Source organism: Apium graveolens, chromosome 10, assembly GCF_009905375.1.
Source record: "Apium graveolens cultivar Ventura chromosome 10, ASM990537v1, whole genome shotgun sequence".
Taxonomy (NCBI): Eukaryota; Viridiplantae; Streptophyta; class Magnoliopsida; order Apiales; family Apiaceae; genus Apium; species Apium graveolens.
This window is the reverse complement of record NC_133656.1, coordinates 236145326-236169926: the sequence shown is the minus strand read 5'-3', so window position 1 is coordinate 236169926 and position 24601 is coordinate 236145326. Positions and strand designations below refer to the sequence as shown.

Genomic DNA, 24601 nt, shown 5'->3' with positions numbered 1-24601 from the left:
ATGAAATAAAAAATTATTATGCGGCGTAACTGTATTATTCTTTACCAAAAAATTTGAAATTAAGTTCCGAGATTCTCATAAACCTGAGTTACCTTTTATTTTTCTTTTGTTACATCGGGTCATCGTCTTATCAGTGTGGACTGTGGTTTACCATTTTCTTTTTATTTTGTATTTTTTAATGTTTTTAAAATTTTAAATCTGAATACTACATATGCTAGAAGTGGTCAATTTAGGAAGAATTCTCGGTTTCGAGATTTCCACCTCTTTATTTGAGTATTCGAGTATTCTCACCGTCATTTATTTAAATTTTCAATTTACTATTTCATCAGTCTATTTTTAGTTGTTACATTTGCAAAAAGAAAAATTGTACCTAAATAATTGTCCAACTCTTATTCCAGTAACATTATTTTATCAAGTATTTGCATAACTACCCCTATATTATATTCTTGTTTCCAATGTTTGATTTTTATAATTAATACATACATCGAACTAGACCTGTCAAATCGGATAATCGGATCGGATCTATTTCGGATCGGTTCCACGTTCGAATTATGATATAACTGAAGGCCATTCGGATCGGATCGGATGTGGTTCGGTTCGAGTTTAATTCGGATCAAAAGCGGATGAAATCTGGATAAAAATCGGACAAAATTCGGTACGGATAAAATTCGGTTCGGATATTTCAGATCATTATTTATTTATTTTTTCATGTTTTGAGACTTAAAAAAATATCTTTTTATTAAATGTAGTACTTTTAATATAATATAATGTACTTTTACATTAATTTATATTTAAATAATTAAATTATCACGAATATAAGATACATTTAAGTATGAATTTTGTTTATTTCGAATTATATTCGGTTTGGATATTATATGAATCAGTTTTGTTTGGTTCCAATTTATAATCGGATCTAGTGTTTCAGATCATTTTCGGTTCGGGTAATTTTCGGATATGTTTAATTTGGTTTTCGGATTATATATTTCAGATCTCGGATCGGATCTCGGATCCATAGATTTCGGTTCGGTTCTTCGGATCCAGACCCAATTTGCCAGGTCTACATCGAACGTATACAACTCGTATATAATGTATAAATGAAAATAATGGGTTAAAATGACAGTTAGATCACTCAACTCACGAGTACAATTTCTTTTCATCCGTGTATTTTGCAGTTATGGAATTCTAAAGTACAGGTCATCAAACTCATCAACAGGACCACTAAATAAATTCTTCAAATCATCGAATACTAAACTTCTCCAAATCAATATGCTTATAAACTTTCTTCATACAATTGAAAAGAAACATAAACAAAATGACCTCCATAGTATAATATGACATTAAACAAATTATCCATGTTAAATGTAATTAAATAATTAAAGAACCCTAATTTACACCCGTTAAGAGTATTCTAACAAAAGAGAAAAGAAACAAAACGGGTTCAACCTTAACTGTAAAAAGTTCACAATACGGTAATTACTTATGTTGTTTCTTCTCCGGTGGTCGCATTTTCATCTCACCATCAACCTCATCCACTTCATCATTTGCGCCAACGTCATCATTTTCAATCACAATTTCGTCTTCATCATTTGATTCTTGAATTGTACGAATTTCAACGCCTGATCGAGTTCGAACCATCTCCGAATTTTTACAAAAAAATGAATTTGGGTGTGTTATAATTAGGAATTTTGTTATCAGGTAAGTGGTTTTGGGGGGATTTTGTTAGAATAGGGTTTTTAGCTGGGTTGAGTTTTCTAACTAGGCTGAGTCATTTCACTAACGATCTGGCAGCATTAACGTTAGACGGACTTTCGTCTGTTGTCAACGCGACTTAACAGTCGTTAAATTTTTAACGTGTACGATGAATTAAATGAATATTTTCACTTCACATGTGATCTCATTGAAAACTTTTTGAGTATAATCTAACTCAAAGTTAGTAGTGAGTTAAGTAACATAACTATTTGACTCAAAGTTAGTAGTGAGCTGAGTAACATAACTGCCATTTAATTTAATATTTGTTTCCAATATCTCGTCGGTGTGTTCCCTTTCCTATCTACATGAATGGGTTACTAAATGATTCTCACACCAACCTAATACCAAAAGGTGGCCTTTTCTTTGCAACATGCTTGCAATGTTTCACATGAAATACTTCACTATATATGTGCTTGCACATATTCTTCCCCAGCTGTCCTAAGAAATCTCCTAGTCTAATGTATAGTTGCTTTTCTTGATTTGATGTATACACTCTATCACAATGAATTCTGCACATCATATTATAACCTACTGGACATCCGCTATTGATTCTTCAATTTCTGCATTGGTTCTTTCGTACCGAAATCTATTCGGTGATCGATTGGATTTCCTTCCTGCTGAATAAAAGGTATAGACGATCAGTATTTTAGTTGAGGCGACTTAAATGTTAACATGTACAGTGATTCATACAGACCTGGTTTTTGAATCCTCGTCGGCTTGCAGCCTGTCATGATCATTACTATCAGACCGCTTCACCTGTGCAACTAAAGGAGAGTTCAATTTCCCATTTTCACAGTCTTCTTTGTTTCCAGAGGTAGAGGAGCTCTTTGAATTAGTTTTGAACTGACAGTATGCGCCTGACTGCAACTGGTCATGGTACTCTTCCAACTTTCCAGAGAGCTCGTCTTGTTTATCCATTTCCATAAAAACCTGTATATCAATTATTATAGAGGGCCAAAGAGCATATTTGGATAGATGGATGGATTCTAGTTAATACCTGGGAAAAATTTCTTTTGAACACGGGTAAAAACCTTTGCCTACAGTATAAGTGGAACAAGAAAGTGCAAACGATCAGTGGGATGGTGAAACCAGAGGCAACTGCGGATTTTTTAAGTCCAAAGACTCCCAAAAGTATTACTTGCATCAACATCAAGGAGAAGATTATTGCACTATGTGCAATAGGCCAATAGAGTCCTCCTGTGTCATATTGCGTAACATAGACATTGATAAACTGAAAAAATGTAATTATGACTGTGTCAAGAGAAACTCGGATAAATAGTCTGGAAATGAACAATGCAAGGAGTACTAGACCTAGAATGTAACATGAGAGACAGAACCGTGTTTTCAAATCTCAGTTATAATGCAGTAGCCAGTAGCCCTCTTCTTCTATTTTATTATTTAATATCCAACAACAAAGTACTCAAATGTCCTGCTTAAAAAGTATTATGAAGGGAAACTAACAGCTATAACTCTAACCTAGTGAAATTCAAACCAGATGATGATAATCTGGATTCAAGTCCAAAGTAAGAATTAATCATAAAAGGCAGCGAAAAAGTCTGAACTGAATTTTTTAATACAGTTGCAGAACAAACGATATGTATTCAAATGGAGCATTTTTTCCTTTCGATGGTCATTCCAAAAATGGTTAATTATGTGTAAAATAAGCTACTACCATATATATCAGATCCATCAGAAAAATAGGTTTGAGCAACATACTGGAACAATATTACAAAGAAGTGACGTCAGAGCCACCACTACGGATTAGTGGCTTCAAAAAAAATATTTTTAGCATAATCTAATAATCATAGCATGGTGTTCTAAGGAATGCTTACCTGATTACGGTATATGAGATAAGCCATAAAAAAATAAATCAGCAAGAAAGGCAACATTAGAGGTGCCGTGACCGCAGAAGTAAAGCCAAGCAGTCCAAATAGTAGGGCCCGTGGAAGTTCTGTGTGGTATGGAAAAGTCTGTGACTCACAACTTAAAACATTCTTGCCTCTAAACAAGCCTTTATCCAACCAGTGCAACAAAAGGGCAAATGGCTGCACCAGTTCAAGTGCCAAACTCGTCCAACCAGATGTTAATATATAAGTCATAAAGAAGACAGCCTGCAAAATTGGGATCCAGAGTCAGTACTTAAAGAACATTGTAAAAGTTTGCACATGAACACTTGCATCCGAAATTCCTAATAAAAAAGTTATCTGGTAAGTGCTTCATCAACGGTCAAGTAATATGATCTTAGAGTATTATAATTGTTAGAGCATCCCGATCACAGCCACATGTTAGGAGATGCCTGTAACCATGTTAGGAGATTGGAAAGAAGAATTGAATAAGAAAACCAACGAAACACAGGCATGTATGGAAGGATGCAGCCCATCCCCAAAACCACATTTTTATTAAGCGGAAAAGAAATGTTGTCATGTAATGCCCCAAAACTTCAAAACAACATTCTTGTCAGTCATACTGCACCAAAACTAGAAAACCACAATCTTCTGGTGGAAAGGCAGATATTTTATATATTTCTGCACGATAGCTTTTCACTTCACAGTGCAACAAGTTCTCACAGTACTAACACAAAGTTATTATAACAAGAATGAGATAAATTTAAGAAAGTAAGAACATTCAGTTAAACTTTAATCAGCTAAAAAGTCATTACCATTGATGGTACTCCGTTGGCAAGTTGCGCAGGAATGTCTTTGAAACTTGTAATTTTATCAAACCTCTCTAAAACAGAACCTGACAAAATGTTAGCAAAAAAGACATTCCATACTATAAAGTATAGAACTTTGATGCAAGCACTCTTTTTTCTGAGACTACGTGCAACGGGACCCTCTATTGCTGAGGAAACTATCATTATTGGCGGAACACAGAAAAGGAATAACGTCAACATCGCACTTGGTAAATATCCCGTAACCATATCAAAGATGAAGTTCCTGCGAGCATAATTAAAAATGTAAGTAGCAAACAACCTGGTGTATGGCCAATATGATAATCAACTGGAGTTCTATATTGATCATAAATTTGTAACTGCATCCAATATCAGAAGTAAATATAAAAAATTATTACAAAATATGCTCCAGATCAATTGACTTGACTTCTTGGGATAAATTAATGAACACAGAATGGTCAAGATAAAGGGTATATACATATATATAGAAAGAGAGAGAACATCCAAATTTAATAAGTCAAGCTGCCAATATATTTCTTTGTTCGCACTATTGCGTACCTCTTTCCCCTCAACTTCCTCAAATATGAAAACTTTTTCTCAAGATTCTCCAAGTGGACAAGACCTTGTACTAATGACACGGGCAGGAGGAAGAAAATCAAGAAGGCAATATAAGCTATAAAAATTCCTAGCTTGCGGACCCAAAGCAGCCTGTACGGCACACAAATATTTGCCCACAAGACATCTTCTGGTTCAGGAGCCATCTCTGTAACCCACAGCATGGGATTTGTGTGCTCTAGTGTCTGAGCAGCAACCAAAGCTGCATAACGAGATCTAAAAAAAACCAAAGCAGCTGGACATTCCTGCATGGAAGAGTCAGATGAAAGACGTCATGCTAAGAATTAAAAAAGCCTCTTAAGAGTTCTCTCTCCAGATATTAATTATAATAATTAAACGGGGAACTCATTAATAGAAATAGTAGTTGTGAATTAGGAAAAATGTTAATACATCTCAAACTTTAGTTCTAGAATTAAAATTTGGTTGGCTTGTGAAAACTGCCCGCCTATATACATGTTTGGATAAACTTCACTTAATAAATTTCTAGTTTCAATATAACACTCTGTGAAACTTATGTTTCCGAAAACAGTTTAGACATCTACTACACTATAAAAGATAAGAATCCTTTCCACAATGACGTAATTTAAGACAACTTAATATATGATGAAAAAAACAATAATGATGTCAAGTGAGAGTTTGTTATTAGCAAGAGAGAAACGACTGGCCTTAATGGCTCCACCACTGGATAAAGAGACCAACAGTATAAGAATCTAGTTGTTTTAGAGATTCTACTAAGTACCAAACAAAACCACCATCAAGAAAATAAAGGGATAATATAATTGCAGAATACTTAGGTCAAAGACAATTAAAATCCATTTTTCATTGAATTTAAAAGCTTGAGAAATCATAGCATTTCCTATCGATGAGATAGATAAGAAAAAAAAAGTAGAAAAGAAATATGTTACCAATTTATTAAAATCATCAGCAAAATCATGTTTCTCTTCAGGAACTGTTGATTTCTCAGAAGGATTCCTGATAGATTTTTCAGTAACTCCACAAAGACCAAATCTTACTATACTTGATCCGCAATGTTTACTCATCCGACGGGTGTTAAGTGAATTGTACATCTTCTTGGCATCACTCTAAAAAGTAGTCAGGGTAAACAAGGGAACTGATCACTAACAGCAAGATTGAAACTTTAAAATATTACAAATTTAAAATGGGGTACGATTAAAATTTCCAAACAGCGAATTGGTAGTGATTCTTTAACAATCAGATTAGTATCCCATCATATTGACTTATAATAAGTGCATTTATAATAGTTATATACTATAATAAAACTGCATCCATGTTTGACATAGAGACGGCCACATAAGTACGCAGAGAATGGCTTATATTTAGACAGGGTATCTGTATCCAAAGAGCACAATTCAGAATGACCAAATGCCTTGAGATATCCACACATCCAGATTTGTATCCCAATATCTCCTAATATTAAAGTTGAATTGCAAAAAACTCTCTCCGTCTTTATGAAAAGCGATAGCTAGAATCCAAAAAAAAACACCAAAATGATATATAATTGGTTATTATTAATATTGCGCTTCACTGAGCACTACAAGTATTAACTTTATTGTGGGTTCCTGTACCAAATGTATAGATAAACCTCTATATCCCAGCCCATTTTCCCTTCTAAAGGATATACAAATACATATAATATCCACCTAGAGCAAATATTGGACATCTATTGTTAACCAAATAGGCAAACATACTTACTAGAATCTTTTGGTAGATGTTGACAGCTCTAGTTCATAATGCCACTAGATAATCATTATTATTTTAAGTATATATGTTGTGTGAGAGATTTCATAGAATAAAGTAAAATAAGGATGCCTGTAAAACAAAACAAAAGATATTGATTTGAACATATAAGGAGAGTTATTTATATTCTAGGTGCTCACCACAAGTTTTCTGCCTGGGAGATACAGAATTTGGTGTGATAAATAACTCGATGCATAGTAATCTGTAAAAAATTTGGTCACAGATTCATTGTAAGATTCTCCCGACCAAGGAATTGCACGAACAAGAACCGTAAATCGTCCTAAATTCTGCGGAGAACCAGTTATATATGCTAGCCTCATGTTTGTAAGACCCTTATTTTCCTACAAGGCAACAATTACATTAAAACTGGAAATAAATGACAGAAAAAAGATAGATTCACCGATATTCCTCAGTTTTTAGGTGACTGTATGAACGCTTAACAAAAAATCCTAAAGCAGGTGCCTGCAAATTTTTATGCCTATGTGAAACTCGAAATTAAATGCTCAAATAGTAAAAATTTGGTGGTCTACTTCATCTACATGTAGAAAGTCTACGCAATACATTTAATGAAAGGAGTAATTGTTTGCATCATTACCATGTAGAGAAGAGAACAGGCACAGAAGGATATGACGTATAATGCTAGACAATGAACCCATAGCCTGACAGAATGAAAGAAGTCAATAGGCTTGGCCGATCACGAACCAAAAGTGAAAAGAACACATTACTTATATAAGTTACATATAGAGTATCGAAAAAGATCTACTCCCTGTAATTGGCATCACATTTATTGGAAAATCGTACCATCTTGATCTATGTCCAACATTCCCTATGGTGAAGACTTTCAATGACTCTAAACCAATCTCCGTATGGTGCATTGCATGTCCGAAATAGTTAATGGGGAGCACAAGAAAAATGCATATAACTGCAGCAACGGAGAGGATTCTGATACTGCATAAAAATGATGAAGTGTCTATGTTGAGTACAATTGTAATAAAGCATATCTTGTTTCTAAGATTAAAGAACTAGAAACAGATTGTCGAACACCAGCTTATCTCACAATCTTTATATCTAGTTTTATAATACTCCTTATGTTCCAAATTACTGAAAACAGGATTTAGCCTGACCGAAAAAAAAGAAAAATATGTTTATCGCCGGATCAAAGCCACCTAAGCGACAGAGTAGTAGCTCATATTAAAAAAATGGAAAAGAAAAAGGAAAGTAAATTATCCCTAGCATGCTGCTGGAGGTCAGCATATTCTACCTAGATGAAAAACTTAGAAGCATTGCATAAATTTTCCAGCAGATAACAATAAATAAACCGAAAATTGCAATCAGGTCAGAAGTGCTGGACAAGACTAAATCGAAATTTAAAGATTTTTTTTTAATAAATCATGTATGGTCACCTGAAAACAACAACCCGAGAAAAAACAGCTGCATCCAAACCTCCAACTGCAAACACCTCTTCCTCAGTTGTTTGCCAAGCCTTAATTATCCAGCTGGCTGAAGGAACGAGTCTTTCAAACAAGGATGGATCCTCGCCAATTGATTTCCTCTGAGCAAGCCTTTGCCCAAAGTACACTCTTATGTTGCCTGGTTGTTTTCTCAAAACTGAATACAGTAAATATAGAACCGTGCAAATGGCTACATTAATTCCAGCAGAAGTCAATAAACCAGATACGTTCATCTCCTACCACTAACTTAAGGCGTTGCACTACCTGCAAATAGAACAAGTGAAATCAGTAATGTCCAGAATAATACATATCCCAGAAAACAAAGGATATCACAGGTGCAGAAGCTGCAAAAGAATAATGAGTGAGCTATAGAGGAATAAAAAGATCTAAATTATGATCATAGCAAATCTGAAATCATGTTGAGAGCCAGAAATATCGTTACTGACCATTAAGTAGATATGTTTAACATGGTTAACATTAGGGGTGCCCATGGGTTACGAAACCTGACCAAACCGACCCGATCTGATCCTAACCTAACCCGAAAAAATATAAACCAAACTTTAATTAGGTTAAAAATAATTACAAGTTACAACCAACTTAAATGGGATGGGTTATGATTTTGCCTGTAACCCGCCCATTAGAAACCTACCCGAATATTTTATTTAATTTTAATAAAACAATCTTAGTTGTCATTCTATTTAAGCTAGTATCATATTATATCACATATCACTTATGATTTGTAATAAGTGAGTGAAGCGATTTCAAATAGACAGCTCTTCTTAACAAGAACTAAGCTACTGACAAACAGGCTCGATTTTGAGCTCAGCTGGTCCCGATTTTTTTTGTGAAAGTACAAAACTACATGATCCCACCTCGCGCTCATTATCTAGTAGCTTATTCTAGCCGACCCAAACCAATCCAAACCGAAATAAATTCTAACCCGCCCAACCCGATAAAATTTAAACCAAACTTTAATTGTGTTAAAATTACTAAAACCGAATTAACTGGATTGAGTTTGGGTTGTAACCCGTGCAACCCGACCATCGGGCACCCCTATTTAACATACAGAAGCATAAGGCTAACGTTTTCTGGAAATGATCCGGGTAGCTCAAAGAACTAAGTGCCTAGACACGTGCCGGGTCAGGCTCCGACAAACCCACAACCCACTGCTAAGTTAATATAATAACCCATGACAAGCCTGCAATCCAATCCAATGCAAACCGGAACCAACAACCCATCTTAGGTGGGTCCAATAGAGTTAACAACATCGAGTTACATTACTCGACAACTTTATAAATTTCTCAAATACTCTTATTCCACTAGATGTTACATAATACTAAACCGATGCATAGACAGACTCCCATCAAACAGTAATCACTCTGCAACAGAAATTATACAGATACATAATGCAGCAAAATCAAACACAGAAATGAGAAAACACTAATCATAATGAATTACAGCTTAAATAAAAGAATTGTTCAATCATTAAAATGAGCATGGTTAATCAAGTGAAACAGAGATTTCAGACACACACACACTAAACACAAGAATCTAAGTAACAAAGAAGATACAAAATACAAAGAAGAAATCACCTGGATCAAATGCAACAGTTAACTAACTATTCCCTTTTTGTTCTCTGCTTGTTGTTATTCAAGTCTTTAATTACTTGAACAAGTAAAGTGAACTGATCTTTTATGGCCTTTTAATAATTTTAAACTTGTTAACGAAAGCCAACAAAGTGTTGGCCCGAAAGAGGTTACGAGTTCGATTTTTGATAACTCTCGACACTTGCGTACGAGATTAATTATATATAAAAAAATAACTTTGTCACAAAAAAAGCAAATAATAATAGATCCAATGTGTGTATGTGCGTGTACCACTAATACTGGCAACTGGCGTGTCAGAAGACTAGGAGAGCAACACGGAATATATTCAGATACTTTGATTAGATTTCTGTGTGTATCGAATTTTGGTAGGGCCGAGGAGTGCCACGTGGCAAACGTTAATGCTACTTGGTGGGACCCCCTTAAAGACTTGTTTGGGATATGTCGGTATTGCACACCTGTCACGTGTGGATGTGATGATTCTCGTTTTTTAAGTCGACTGTGGTACCTTTTAGCGAAAAACAATTTAAGAACTCGAACAAGTCAAAAGAATTTAATTTGGTTGATTGGGTCGCCCAGTTTAAAGTTTACAGTGATAAACGGGTCGGATAAGATCGGGTTTGAAAGAATTTTTGATTTCGTTTTGGATAACAATTCGGTATAATGATGATTCTTAAAAAATATCGGATTCAAATTTAAAAAATCAAATTCAAAAAAATTAAATTCAAATAAATTTAAACGGATCAGAACATATAAAATTGTCATCCCTAAATTCACCGTAGCAAAATTGACATCCTTAAAATTCACCATTTATGTAGCGCGCCGGTTTGTAGGGTATCGGAATGTCAAAAAAATCCAAAAAAAAAATGATATTCATCCCAAATAGTTGATTGATATTCAAGATAAACAAATATTATTCATATTCGAAATAAAATGAATATTATCAATATCTGAATTTGAATTATTTCATGCTGAAAATAAATAAATATAATATTTAAATAAATATATATTTATATATATTAAACTTTATTATATTAAATTATAGTGTTTGAGCTTATATATGTATGTATATGATATTTTTAATTTTCATTTTATGTAATTCTAAGTTATAAGCAACTTTGTCTGCATAAGATAGTTTAAACGGTAAGATTTTATATTCACACACGGTTTATTGAAAATATAATAATATGTATTATATATATATAATAAAAGTTATAAGAAATTTATTTTAATTTTGGCCAAGCACGCTTAATAAGGGAATTCAAAATTATGAAATGGAAATGTATAAATATTATGAAGTAAAATATATGAATTAAGTGTTAATAACTTGATGTATAAAATGTACATGATTTGATTTTTTAGATGAACAGGCTTAAATTGGGCAAAGCCCGACTCCGAATTTGGGCTTGGACCCCAATTAAAACAATCGGAAAATTCTTGCGAGTTACGTTTTCTTCTGAATGTAACTTAATTACGTAATATTTTTTTCTCGTAATCGAAAATTAACTGATCCTATTTAAAACATGACTTAAATATTTATTTTATAATATTAAAAAGAATTAAATTCACATTTGGATTTGAATTTCAATTCTGATTTGATTTTCACAAACCCAATCCAACTCATATAAAACAGTATAATTAGGATAAAGTCGGCAGCTAAAACATAATATCGACTGTAAAATCTTATCTCTATATATACACAGAAACAAGTCGTAGAGTTGCTATCTTATATTAACAGTATTATATCTGCAAAATCTCTTTACTATTATATTTAATTTTCGGTGAACATCTTCAAGTAAGAAGTTACAAATGGAGGGAGGTGAAAAGGCGGTACAAAACAAGGAGAAGGGTAAAAGTTTGGTAAAGGAGGCAGTTGCTTTGTTCGAGGAGAGACGTGCTGCCGACGTTCAATCGGTACGTTTTCTAATTTTAATATTTATGCATTGTTATCGTTACGATAATACAGTTTTTGATATGCATACATGGACACGTCTTTTATCGGGCTGTAACATGTTCATGATAGGTTACGGACCATCTTCCATATTCAATAAATATATGTACTAATCATGCATCGTAAGTTTGTAACAATTGATTGTTGATAATCAACTGTCAACTACTCCCCCGTCCTAATTTATTTGTTCACTTTAATTTTTGTATCTAATTTAAGGTGTATTGACCTGCATAATTCCGTTGATTATTTTTTAATTTTTATTGGAGAATAAATACTCAAATCTTAAATTTTTATTTACAGAAAAAAAATTTAAAAAATAATCAACGAAACTATGTGATCAATGCACCTTAAAATACGTGCAAAAGTCAAACTATACAGATTAATTGGGACGGATGGATTATAATTCTTTGCGAGGAGTAGAAATCTGCATTAAATAGAGATAGATCATATATGCATTACCGAAAAAAATAATATTAAATCTATGCACGAAAAATTATAATGGATAAATGGTTGTCACGATATGTTGTCAAGATATGTTGTCAAGGATTTATACATAATATTTGTGTATCGGGGTTATATTTCCGCGTCATTGGTAAATACGAATTGCTTTAGGGTAACAACTCTTTTCTTTCGACGACAAAATTAAAATTTCGATTATTGTGTGAATAATTTTTTAATTAATTTTTACATTATAATATGGTATATTTGAATTTGAGGGTTGTAAAGAGTGTGATGAGCAGAATGTGATTATCCCTACTTTAACAGGCAGGCCTTTATGTAAAAATTTGTTGTTCTGTTTGCAGATTAGTAAGCCAAGGGGTGAAGTTGATTACTTAACTACTAAGCTTGAGAAAGTGACACTAGAGCTAAACGAGACTAAACAAGAGTTAAACGAGACTAAACAAGAGCTAAACGAGACTAAACAAAACCTTCAAAAATCTGTTGAAGAAGGTATGGTAATGGCAACTTGTCTCTCCATTTTACACAAAGAGCTCGAGCAGACAAAGCGCGAGCTACAAGAGCTCAAAGAAAAGGATCTGTACTTCAGATATAAATCGAGTTCTGGACCATCTGAAGAAGATTGGGTTGAAAAAGATGTCAGGCATGTTGATGAAACAAAAATTGAAATGGGGCCAGATTTAGTCATTAAGAAGAAAGAACAGTTCGAGTTTCAGAAAAAACATGTTAACGATTCAAATGAACCGTCTATAACAAAATTTATCGTTCCAGAGGAAAACCCTATATTGGAGAGACGCCCTTCACTCAGGACAAAGAAAAAGAAGGCACTGCTAGCGGGAATTTTTTCTCGGAGAAAAGGTAACAATTGTTACAGGATACTGAATATGCAAATAAGTGTGTGTGTGTGTGTGTGTGTGTTTTGCGATTATTTACTTGCATTTTCTTAATTTAACTGATTTTAATTAGCTGAATTTAATTTCTACTGTCAGGAAGCAAGGAAGACTCGAATTTGGAAGAATTTGATTATGGAGAGCAATTTTGGAGTTAAAGAAGAAGACTCAGAATTGTTGGCTAACATGTTTCACCAGTTAATACTGATCTTCAATTTTAAGAGCATTGGACAATTCAGCTAGCAAACTATTAGAACATATAGATTTACCCATGTTTTTGTGATTATGTTATTTCTTAAAGTCTTGGATCTGTTTCTGTAAATACTTTTTATTTAGTTTTGGAGCAAGTAAATGGTTAAAAGTTACAACTGCTCAATCGACATCTGCTAAAAACACACTCTGTACACTGCCAGCAATGTGCATTTCCACAGTTAATTCCGCATCTGTTGTCATTTTGCTCATGCTGCTGCAGTTACTGTAAAAGCCTTATCAGCTGCTTCTGATTATTCTGATTTTGTTGAAGCTGCTGCAGAGACCAAGCATTGCAGAGGCATCAAGTCCCAGGTTCAGGCTTAGATTTTAGTTATTATTGTTCTAGTTCGTCGTATTTAGCAGTTTTTTTTTGTTATAATGACACAGGAAACTGGAGATTGTCGCAGTAATGTACAATTGGTCCAACCACATAAAGTGTTTATTATGCTATGTTTGACATATTTATTAGCTTTCATCATTTTCTTGATCCGAGAAAGTAGGCTCTAATTGCAACCTGTCCAAAGCCGAAGTTCCCAGCATATTATACCTCATTCCGGTTATTATAGTACAGTATAGATTAATCAAACCTTTGATATTATCATCAACCATACATAGTACATACAGTCACCATGCAATGCTGTACATAAACCAAACTAATTCTAGCAAGTATGTAGTATAAGGAATCCAGGCGGAGTCTGTACATACAGAGTTTATTTACATGTACAACCACAAGTTACAAAGTGAGATTATCACTGAGCTCTAACGGTACTTTGACTCGTGATCTTGATGATTACGCCACAAAGATAATGGATGAAGCAACCATTTGTTAAATGAACTTTTCTTGGAGCTGCACAATGCTTGCTGATAATTAATCCGATCTTCACAGATACCAACAGCAAATGTCTTGATCCGCTGCAGAGCCACGTTCAGTGTTTCAGTTGACATGTTCGCGAAACAAATTCTGAACCACCCTGGTTCAGTACAGTGACAAGATGAACCAGGAGAAATATTTAGTTTAACTTCAAATATAATCTTTTCCCAAAGTTCCATCTCTGCTTCAAATGTGTTTGAACGGAGCAAATGTCTCATATCTACCCAGCAAAATAATCCAGCATTGCTCTTCAAACACGAAATACCAGCATTTTCAAGTCCTGAAACCATCATTTCGTGCCTCTTTTTCAGCCTCTTTTGATTTTCCTTCATATATAATTTCCGAAAATTCTTCTCACTAAGAATGTTGGAAAGTAAGAACTGTGTTTGAGAAGAAACAAGTCCAAAACTGGACATTTTTGTGGCTGCAGATATAATTGCTTCATTCTCGGAATAAATCATGCCAACTCTAAATCCGGGGAGCCCTAAATCCTTGGACAAACTATAAACGATGTGGATTCGTTTAGAAATATCGTTACCTGCATGTACCTTTTTGTGATTCAATAGAGCTTGTGTAATACTTATGAAACTTGGAGAATCAAAAACTGTCCCGGAATATATCTCATCACTAACTATATGGATTTTCTTGGAAATGACAAAGTCAAGGAGATGGTTTAGCTCATCCTTGCTCATGGTTGTGCCTAAAGGATTTGAAGGATTAGTTATTAGAACTCCTTTCACCTTTAGTTTTTGTTTCTGCGCTCGTTGATAAGCTTCTTCTAGCGCATGCTTTGTGAGTCTGAAGTGATTTAAACTTGAACAATGAATCGAGACAAGTTCAACCTCGGTTCTCCATTTGACATCTCTATCAAACCTGGTTCAAATGGAAAAATTACTTGATAACAAAAAAATAGAATTAATAACTTCGAAAGACACATAAGTTGTGCCTCGAAACACACTCACATATACACGTAAAGTTACCCTGGATAGTAAGGTGTAGGAATAAGGAAAGCTTCTCCAGGTTCAGCTAGGCAGAACATGAGAGTCTCATTTGCAGCAGTTGCACCAGCAGTAAGAACAAGCTTGTTTGGATCGAATCTTACTTTGCTCCCTCTAATTTCTTCCATTAATTCCGCCAGTTCCTGTTTTAAATTATATCAGTAGAGATGCTAGTGATCAATATAATTAGCATATCTCTGTATTTAAGTTTACACATATGATGGGAATCACAACAGCTCGTGGCATGTACATTTCCCAAGCTAAGTTTATATGTACGCACTTTCTTAAAAGCTGGCAAGCCATGATAGTCCTGAAAGAGAGCCAATTCTCTAAATAGGGAGGATGATAATGGCAACGAAGATCCACCTCTATCTTCTTTGAAATGAGTGACACTGGCATTTTTCGCAAGCCAGGATTCCAGCAGGTCAATTGACAGCTGCATTATCAGATTAACATGCATGAGTTAAAGGCATTTGTAACACCGCATGTGAGGCATGTTACACAATAAACGCATAAATACATTTTATTCACCTGAAAAACTATATACTTCAGTCATGGATTAGGAATGAATGAATGCATTACGTAAGTCTGCATGCATGGTATAGTTTCATAATTAATCACAGGTATGCACAATCATACAAATACCTGATTCTCTGCAAGGCCCATCTGAATGATTCCTGAGGGATTATGAACTTCATGGTAGGAGTTCTTCTCGTACTCTTTCCATCCTAGGAAGTAAGGCGAGTCCTCTCCATGGAAATTAAAACTAGCTTTCCTGGATAACATTTGTTGCATTCTTTATATATGTCAGTGTGTGTGTGTGTAGCTAGCTAGCTAGGGTGTAGCGGAGAAGAGAGAGGTACGAGTTTATTGAAGTCATAGGATGTGTGGCATATTACACGTATATATAGCTAGAGAACTGTAAGCTATGATGTCACCTGCAGACAGTAATATATGGACGGTGCTCACTGTTTTTGACCCAAACAGTGACTCTGGTCTGTGCCCTTTTAGCACCGCGCCAAGGCTGAACATATTTGCATAAGGATTTGATTTTACTCTGTGCATGTGTACTTCTATTGTTGTAACTCTTCATGGTTAGCTCTCTAGATTGATTACCACATAATTAATCAGGATTTGCTGACATGCATCACGCATTTATGTTATGCATGCTATCCCATGTCTCATGGTTCCTCGTATCCCCCAAGCACAAACATAAGATCTAATATTGCTCCCTCCATCTATCTTACACATTTGGTTTCTCTATTTGATTATATATCTGTCATATGGTTGCATAGGAGGTGTCCCTAAAGCTACATTTACCCCCAGACCATTCTCCCTTGTAACGGTAAAATAATACATAAACATCGATTACCCAGAAAGTGATCCAACCTTCCAGGATTGAAATTTAAGGCCTCATCAACTTCCAGAAGTAAAAAGTCTTCTACTCCAGACATGTGCTTGTATACAGTCAGACAATTCCCAGGCAATTTCTGAATACTTTTCACTTCTCAAGTTCTCTACAAATGACTAAGAAAAACAGTTGCATCTGGAGCAAGTCAATAAATTAAAGAAAACTCTGCAACCTCCCATGTTAGAATTGAAACATACTCCCTGCATTATGCACCCCACATATCACATGTTTGTGTACTAAACAAAGAGAGGCCGGTCCACGCCACCACCCAGTTGTTATCGAGTTACAGTTACCTTTTCTGCTATTTCTGGGGTAATTGCACTAATTTCCTACTTGTACAAGACCAAAAAACTACCTATCTATTTAAAATGGAACCAATTATTGGAACTTGTCGTGAACTCAATGAAAACAATGGTGGTGGTATCCTCTGCATATAAGAAGTTCATTCTATTCAAAACTTTGCACTTCTATGTAATAATCCAGAAAGATCGTCTTTCTTGTCCGTGATCATTAAGTAAAAATCATCCAACAATGGAACTAAATCTCATCAATTATGTTACATTCACGACACTAAAGATTATCAACTACAATGATTCTATTCAAAAAGTAGATAATATAAACATTTTATTGTAATATTTTCCTATCCTCCCCCTTATCTTCGAGATGTTTTCAGCCCTAAACAGAAGTGACATTATGCTCAACTGACGACCCCTAAAGTCTGTCAGAGTGTCCTTAATCTAACCAACGAGCTGGACTGATAAAGATTCTGTCCTAACTTTCACAAATACAGATGAGGTGTCAAGAGGGTAGAAGTGTGGGCATATATCTTACAAGAGGGAGGGCTTAGAGCTGGGGAACAAGAGGGTAGAAGTGTGGGCATATATCTTACAAGAGGGAGGGCTTAGAGCTGGGGAAGCCTGCGGGACTCATGCTAGTCACCATCTTATCAATTCAGAAATGATAATCAAGATGATGCAGAGTCCAGACTCCAGAGGCTTGTCTCAGAAAGCAAAGGCACCCTGATTCACAATACATTACCCCAAAGAATTGGCCAACATGCCATTCTATTACACATAAAAGCAATTATAAGAGACCCAAAATAGCTAACCAATTATCCTTTTACTATTTTTGGCCCAAAGCAAGAGTCCTTTCTAAAAGAGGGGATAAATTGACACAGATAATGAATTACAGTTTCCTAGTCGTTTCATTTTGAGGACCTTCATTTTGAAATGAGGATAAATTATCAGCTATCCTAAAGCGTCAAGTAGTAGGAGTGATTAATTCGATCTTATTATTTATTTAACACTCACTCTCACTCAAAATCTTTAACAAGTCTTGGGTCCTTTCAACTGGAGCATCAACTTGATATTTCGGACATTCTTTTACCAACGAAATTCATCACAAATATGAATGTACACTCATAATTGAGGCCGGATCTTTGTTTGATAGAAGGAAGAAAAACATGCTCAAGTTTCTCAAAACTTAAAAAAAACATGCATTAAAATTACAGATCCGAAGACATATTATATAGGAGGGTTTTTCACCCTAATGACTGTTTAGAAAAAGTCGCAAGTGTTGCTTCGATTAAAACGTCTATTATGTCAAATTTTAAACAAACATATGCAAGATGATATTATAAACAAACATGCTATGTAACAAAAAATGAACAATGAGTGAAGAATGAGACTGGGAACATTAAACATCCTAGTCTGTTCCAGAAAGAACCATGCCGGATTATGATTGTATAAATGGAGGCCAACACAAGAGACCGGTGCCAATGATATGCTTTCAGAGAACAAATTATATGTAGATAAGCATTCTACCTCATGATCCATCATAAAAAGTAATCAAGTAGTAATGATGATCTAAAGAACAAACACTTACATAACAACATGAATTTGAACTTTTGAAGAATCAACTTTTAAGTCTGCATACCTGGATAAGCAACAATTGCACATATAAAGGTGCATGAAATGAGGAATTTTGTTGGTAAAATAGATTAAAAGCAGCAAACTAGGTTTACATGACACCAAACACGCTTACTATCAATTTCTGGAAGGAAATTATTTTGTTTAACCTAATTATTATTATCATTATACTTATTTTTTTATCACATAAACCCGCAGCAGCTACACTTCGGGTGCGCACCGGGTAAATCCTAGTGGAATTCGAACATGTAATCAAGAGAATAATTATCCACGTTTTAACCAATACCTGGAATGAGTTTATTAGCATATTTTCAAAGTCCCCACTATACAAGCAAAAATCTATATTATTATATATCACATATTTCGATCATAAAGTTATTTATTATTTATTTACAGATTACATTAATATTTTTACGTCAGATAATAATTTATTTTTAATTAATTTTTATCACATGCAACCACTATTTATCAAGAACTAGCGGTAACCCGATGAGAATCACTATTTATTATCACTTGTCATTACCCTTTTGTGCTCTTAGAGATAAACTAGAAAGATCCTGTTCCCTGACAATCATCTGTCAGAGAACTCTTAACCAACGCATTATGTCCTAGCCGTTGGATCGGATTTTTAAAAAAAATTAACTTGGTCCGCGCTTTTTTTCCGCGGAAAGGAGGGCTTCCGCGTTTAATAAACACAGAAGGCAAAGTCGATCCGCGCTTTTTAATAGCAGATGGCCTAGGAAACAGATTTAACGTTGAAATGACTCGTTTAGCGGTTTAAACCTAAATATATACAGACGGACGATTTAGGGGCGATTAACATTGATTCTTGTTCTTCCTCACTTTTCCTTCGATTTCCCAGCGATTTCTCTCGATTATAGGTTCAATTTCTGCGTGTTTTCAGATTCTAGGGTTCGACTATTATATCTATGATTTTCAAGCGTTCGAGTTTAATTGTATGTATGATTATGTGTATATATTCGATTATGTTATGTGTATATATTGACTGGCTGTGTTATGTGTATATATTGACTGACTGTGTTATGATTGTATGTACGATTTCTGATCTTTGAATTTCGAGCGTGGATTTTGTTGAATTTACAGCGATTACGTGTATATATCGACTGTATTATGATTGTATATGTGATCGTGTATGTATGACAGCGTTCTAGTATATGTACTTATGTTGATCGTGTATATATTTTGAATTTATATGTACTGATGTTGATCGTGTGTATATTTTGAATGTTGCGAGTGGATATTGTGGTATGAATAAGGAAACATTATTTCTTTATGTTCGTGTATACGTTTTGTTCATGGATTATATTGCGAGTTTGATAAAAAAGTGTATTGATGTTCGTAGTTTGATATTTGTGAGTGGATTTTGTGAGTGGATGTTGCGAGTATAGAGTTTTTGTATCGCGGTATTGAATTTGTGGAATTAGTGTTTGATATTATTTGAGATTTCTAGAATTAGAGTTTTTACTTATGTATTGATTGTGATTTTGAATTTGTATTAATAGTTATGCTTATATGATTGGAATAACTTATACATACATGAACTGTTTTCATGTTTATTGAACTGCTTTCATGTTCATTGTTTCAAGATAAATAACATATTGTCGGGTCCAATTAGTCATACTGTTATCTTTGATAACGAGTATTATGTGAGTTCGGAGGTTTGGGAGGGGCATGAGCGTGGTCCTTTGGAGTGTTATTATGGGAACAAGAGTATGCGTCGTTGGATTTTGTCTGATGCTCAGAAGGACTTGTTGCATAGCCTTGGTTTTGGTGTGTTTTCAAATCCGGTTGTGGTGTTGCAGAATGATGCTAGGCTAGTCACGACACTTGTGGAGAGGTGGCGCTCGGAGACGAACACCTTCTTCATGAGACAGGGGGAAATGATATTGACTATGGAGGATGTTGGCTATATCTTGAGTTTACCAATTGATGGACGTCCGATAGTTGGTGACGTTCTTGATAGTGGTGTGGGGTACTTTATGAACAATTGGTTTGAGGAGTTGGATGAAGAGGAGGTGAAGTTGACATATGGCATAGGCGGCATAAAGTACACATGGTTGTATCAGAGATATGTGAGGGCTGATCCGGGTCCTGATCCAATGAGGATTGCTATCCACACACAGGAATACTTGCTCATGGTTGTTGGTTCTGTTCTGTTTCCTACCAATAGTAGGAATGTGGTGCACCCGAGGTACATTGAACACCTCCGCTTGCTTAGGGGTTTGCATACGTGGTCCTGGGGTTCTGCGGTTCTTTCATATTTATACAAGGGGCTGGAGCATTAGCACAGCAGGGGGCGAAGATGATTTCTTGTTGTACATGGTTGTTGGAGTTGTGGGCATATGAGCGGTTCTTGATTGTGAGACCTCTTCCCGATCCTACCAGGGATTCATATCCAGTTGTTGAGTTCTGGGCTATGCCGGTTGATGAGGTAGTTGCTGATGAGGAGGAGGAGGCGGATGAGGAGCCTAAGGGAAAGAAGGGGAAAAGGGGAAAGGAGGTGAAGGAGGTGAAAGGGAAGCATGTGAAGGGAAAAGAGGTTAGGGGGAAGAAGGGGATGAAGGTGAAGGAGGTTAGGGGTAGGGGTAAGGGTAGGGGAAAGGGAGGGAAGGGTAAGGAGCAGGGTGATGATGTTCTTGATGATGTTATGGATGAGGATGTTCCTGGGGGTGGAATTGTTGTTGCGGCTAAGAGGAAATGAGGGATTGGTAGGCGAGATAGTAGATTGGCGCCTCATCATAGTTTGCCATATTATAGAGGCGAGTTTGATGGAGTTGTAGCTGATATTGTGGCGTGGACGCCATATGCCCACTTTCACGAGGCGGGGGAGGATTCAGATGGGGACCATGACATATCTTCTGTGGATTGAGAGGCTCATTTCTTTGGTCTTGCCAGGGTTCCAATGCTATGTTATGATATTGTTGAGTATCAGCATTCTGATAGGGTGATGAGACAGTTCGGGTTGAGACAGGATATCCCACGGTCACCGGTTAACATGACAGAGTATAGGAAGCCTATGATCCCATACCAACGCATCACATGAGGGAAATGATGGAGAGGGTAGCGGGAAAGAGTAGAAGTTGAACTTCCGTAGTTTAGTTGTGTAGTTTAGTTGAACTTCCGTAGTTTAGTTGATATTATGTAGTTTAATTGAACTTGTTTCCTTACATTCAAACATCGTCACGCACCTTTTATCTGGTTTAATTACAAGTGACACTTGTTTTGTTTATATCGGTCATTTTTCTACCGTGTCCCTTTCCCGTCCCCTTTTTATATTTTTTGTTTCTTTTTTTATTGATTTGTGTATATAATGGCCCCCTTCAACTTGTGTGTTAAAGGGTTTGGACAACCTTCAAATTTTTAGGTTTTGAAAATTTTTAGCGATTTGTGCCATATTTGGAGGGTGCCTAATTTTGGCGATTTTTTTTTGGAATTTGACAGGCTTGCTGTTGTTATACTCTTGATATAACACTGGATTGTTGTTGGGATCCTGTAAAACAGGTGTGAATGTGCCATTACAAATGGCACATTTTAAAAAAAATATTCTGCCTTCCGCGAAAAATAAGCACCGAAGGGTTACTGCTTTCCGCGGTTATTTTACGCGGAAAGGACAAAAAGATTTTGAAAATTTTAGCCCCTTTTTTCTTTGAAAACTGTAAAAAAATGATGTATTTCAACTCTATTAACTGCATTATGGAATAAAATATTGATTACAAAATCGTTACTTATGACTTTCAAATTTTAAGCATTACTTTACTATAATGACGAGCTTATGGTCATTTTTCCAACTTTGCATATAAATTCCCATACATGCAAGCATAAAATATTACAAAATAAAAGTGTATTCCACTTCATAACACATAAATAAAGTTGTGTTTCAACATAATAAGTTTTCAAGTAATGGATCAATGACAAATTAGAAATTACATAATCGTCGCAATTCAAATCCAAATAAGTGCATAACTTGTCTAGTTGGACAACATTATATCAAAATACAACAAAATACTTAAACAAAGGGAATTCTCGTACGAGCTACCCTAAATAACTAAATATCTCTAAAAAGTTAGAGAAGCCACCCGATAGTCTATGCGTTGAGACCCGGGGGGGGGGGGGCGTCGGCCCTCACAATGCATGTAACCCAATAGAGCACAACAACACAACCTTCGCGGAGCACACCTTCAGTGACTTCGACATGGGTCTCATGATCCTTTCATATGATGACGGGAATGGTGCTCGACCCATCATATAGAATGAATTTGCACTATGGTGCACGCCTACAAGCTCATTCACCACGTAGGTGGGACACCCAACCCTTGACGTGATCAATGCGTACTTGGTCCCGAGTGGCACCCTCACGAGGCTTCAACTTACGTATATTCGCGATCCTATCACATTTCACAATTTTACCGCCATCCTATTCAGATAGTCTCCGTGAGTCATCGTGGGACTCCTTACCCAAGTTCAAAACGGGGAGAAATTAAGGCGGCACATTGCTCCACACTCTTACAAACTTGCAAGGAAGGGTTAACCAATGGAATGCTTCGGCCCAAACCCTTGTACGATATGCCTCTTCTTCGGGAGGGTGCAACTCCGGGTCTTCTTCCTCCACTTGGGGAGGTGCTTCGTTAAACCGTGCTAGTTCATCGCTCCATTCAAGAGCGATTACATCCAACTCGCTAAATATTGGTGACATACAATCCTCCAATTCGGAGTCCGAGTCCAAGAATATGTTGCTAACATGAGACACTGACTCGTCATCCGAAGTATTGGTCATTTCACCTACATATAACAAGAAATGCATGTTAGTAAAATGAGGTAGAACTACTAAAATCAATATAAGTGTAAAGCACGGAAAAACAATATATAAGAGAGTGTTATATAAAATTTGAATTATAATTGGCCACTTTGACTTTTTCTCAATTTTTCCATTTTCACTAAACATTTTCTAGCATCATGTCCCTCAATGTTGCAATGTCCGCATTTTCTTTTTTTCCTTGCAAGTTGCTCAACGGGAATTTTAATTCGGTGCTCTTTTTTGCGCCCTTTGGTTTTCGAAACAACGGGGTCAAGAATAGTTTCATGCAACTTCTCTCCACTTTCTTGAGTTATTTTGGGATCAAATTCACTTCTAACACCTTCCACCCCATCAACGGACATTTTCTCAATAATTTCGGTCCCTCGATTAATAACTCTCAGGGCATACTCATAACGTTCCTACGATGCCGTGCAGCTACGACTAAACCCCATAGTGTGCAAAGTCATGTGATTAAATCTTTCTGTTGGAGTCAAATCATGGGATGGGGCATCATCTCCGGGCATGTGATATGGCAACACACCATCAACTCTATTGGCATCCTTAGTCCACCTCCGTTTCATAAAATATTCCGGTAATTCGGCCACACACCTCTTTGTCAACACGACAATAATATGACGACACGATATTCTCGAATGCGCAAACATTATACATATGCAAGAACCCCTTAATGACAACTTGTTGAAGGTAACAAGATCAGTGGTTCTCTTAGACTCAACCATTAATGGTCGATAACATTTGTAGTACGTATCCTCCACATCTTTTAAGGAACGATCTCTATCCTTCTCCACAAAGTACTTTGAGGCCTCAACCAATTGGTCTTGAAATCTTTTAAACATCTCTTTGGTATAAATGGAAGCGACATGGTGCTCCAAAGCGGTCTTCATTCGCATGCAACAAATTTTGTGACGTGTATTATAATCCTCTTCTTTCTCACGCATGAATTGTCTTTCTAAAGATTTTGTGCACCCTGAACAAATTCTTTCAACCCCGTGTAAGACCCTACATAAGCTTCAAAAAAGACATTCATTCCTTCACTTCTCGATGTTGTTTTTTGACCCGCGGAAAAAAATGTTATGTGTATAAGCATCGATCCACTTATGCTTCAAATTATATAAGCCTTACAACCATGTATTACCTTCTAACTTATATTTCAAGA

General features: G+C 35.7%; 3 protein-coding genes across 4 annotated transcripts; 1 reads left to right on the top strand and 2 right to left on the bottom strand.

Annotated features, from left to right (window-relative positions):
* Positions 1–1981: 1981 nt before the first annotated feature.
* On the bottom strand, positions 1982–10106 carry LOC141690033 (CSC1-like protein RXW8). 2 transcript variants are annotated; one of them, XM_074494608.1, is made up of 12 exons: positions 9837–10106; positions 8197–8508; positions 7595–7741; positions 7389–7452; positions 6934–7134; positions 5941–6117; positions 4979–5280; positions 4409–4685; positions 3582–3860; positions 2747–2980; positions 2444–2679; positions 1982–2366 (listed from the first exon to the last, which is right to left on the bottom strand). In XM_074494608.1, exons 2-12 carry the CDS (start codon positions 8475–8477, stop codon positions 2336–2338), a joined length of 2229 nt encoding a protein of 742 aa, XP_074350709.1. In that variant the 5' UTR covers positions 8478–8508; positions 9837–10106; the 3' UTR covers positions 1982–2335. The 2 variants fall into 2 exon arrangements, with proteins under 2 accessions (XP_074350709.1, XP_074350710.1); XM_074494609.1 differs by having other exon boundaries at positions 1982–2363; positions 9837–10103.
* A 1483-nt stretch (positions 10107–11589) lies between these two features.
* On the top strand, positions 11590–13835 carry LOC141693642 (uncharacterized). The gene is made up of 3 exons (XM_074498797.1): positions 11590–11762; positions 12603–13116; positions 13248–13835. Exons 1-3 carry the CDS (start codon positions 11658–11660, stop codon positions 13304–13306), a joined length of 678 nt encoding a protein of 225 aa, XP_074354898.1. The 5' UTR covers positions 11590–11657; the 3' UTR covers positions 13307–13835.
* Positions 13836–13993: 158 nt separating this feature from the next.
* LOC141692562 (1-aminocyclopropane-1-carboxylate synthase 8-like) lies at positions 13994–18136 on the bottom strand. Its single transcript, XM_074497442.1, has 4 exons — positions 15915–18136; positions 15550–15705; positions 15252–15412; positions 13994–15144 (listed from the first exon to the last, which is right to left on the bottom strand). The coding sequence occupies exons 1-4, from the start codon at positions 16062–16064 to the stop codon at positions 14160–14162; spliced, it is 1452 nt and encodes a 483-aa protein (XP_074353543.1). The 5' UTR covers positions 16065–18136; the 3' UTR covers positions 13994–14159.
* Positions 18137–24601: the final 6465 nt, after the last annotated feature.

What these genes read in the sequence shown, in the direction of transcription:
- LOC141690033 (XM_074494608.1), bottom strand. Translation starts at nt 8,477, where the DNA reads ATGAACGTATCTGGTTTATTGACTTCTGCTGGAATTAATGTAGCCATT. An exon ending in CTGATGATTTTAATAAATTG is followed by an intron (nt 5,281 to 5,940) that starts GTAACATATTTC and finishes TCTTCCATGCAG; the next exon opens with GAATGTCCAGCTGCTTTGGT. An exon ending in ATCTCATATACCGTAATCAG is followed by an intron (nt 2,981 to 3,581) that starts GTAAGCATTCCT and finishes ACATTTTTTCAG; the next exon opens with TTTATCAATGTCTATGTTAC.
- LOC141693642 (XM_074498797.1), top strand. Translation starts at nt 11,658, where the DNA reads ATGGAGGGAGGTGAAAAGGCGGTACAAAACAAGGAGAAGGGTAAAAGT. An exon ending in GTGCTGCCGACGTTCAATCG is followed by an intron (nt 11,763 to 12,602) that starts GTACGTTTTCTA and finishes TTCTGTTTGCAG; the next exon opens with ATTAGTAAGCCAAGGGGTGA. An exon ending in AATTTTTTCTCGGAGAAAAG is followed by an intron (nt 13,117 to 13,247) that starts GTAACAATTGTT and finishes TTCTACTGTCAG; the next exon opens with GAAGCAAGGAAGACTCGAAT.
- LOC141692562 (XM_074497442.1), bottom strand. Translation starts at nt 16,064, where the DNA reads ATGCAACAAATGTTATCCAGGAAAGCTAGTTTTAATTTCCATGGAGAG. An exon ending in TGGGCCTTGCAGAGAATCAG is followed by an intron (nt 15,706 to 15,914) that starts GTATTTGTATGA and finishes CTGATAATGCAG; the next exon opens with CTGTCAATTGACCTGCTGGA. An exon ending in GCTTGCCAGCTTTTAAGAAA is followed by an intron (nt 15,413 to 15,549) that starts GTGCGTACATAT and finishes AATTTAAAACAG; the next exon opens with GAACTGGCGGAATTAATGGA.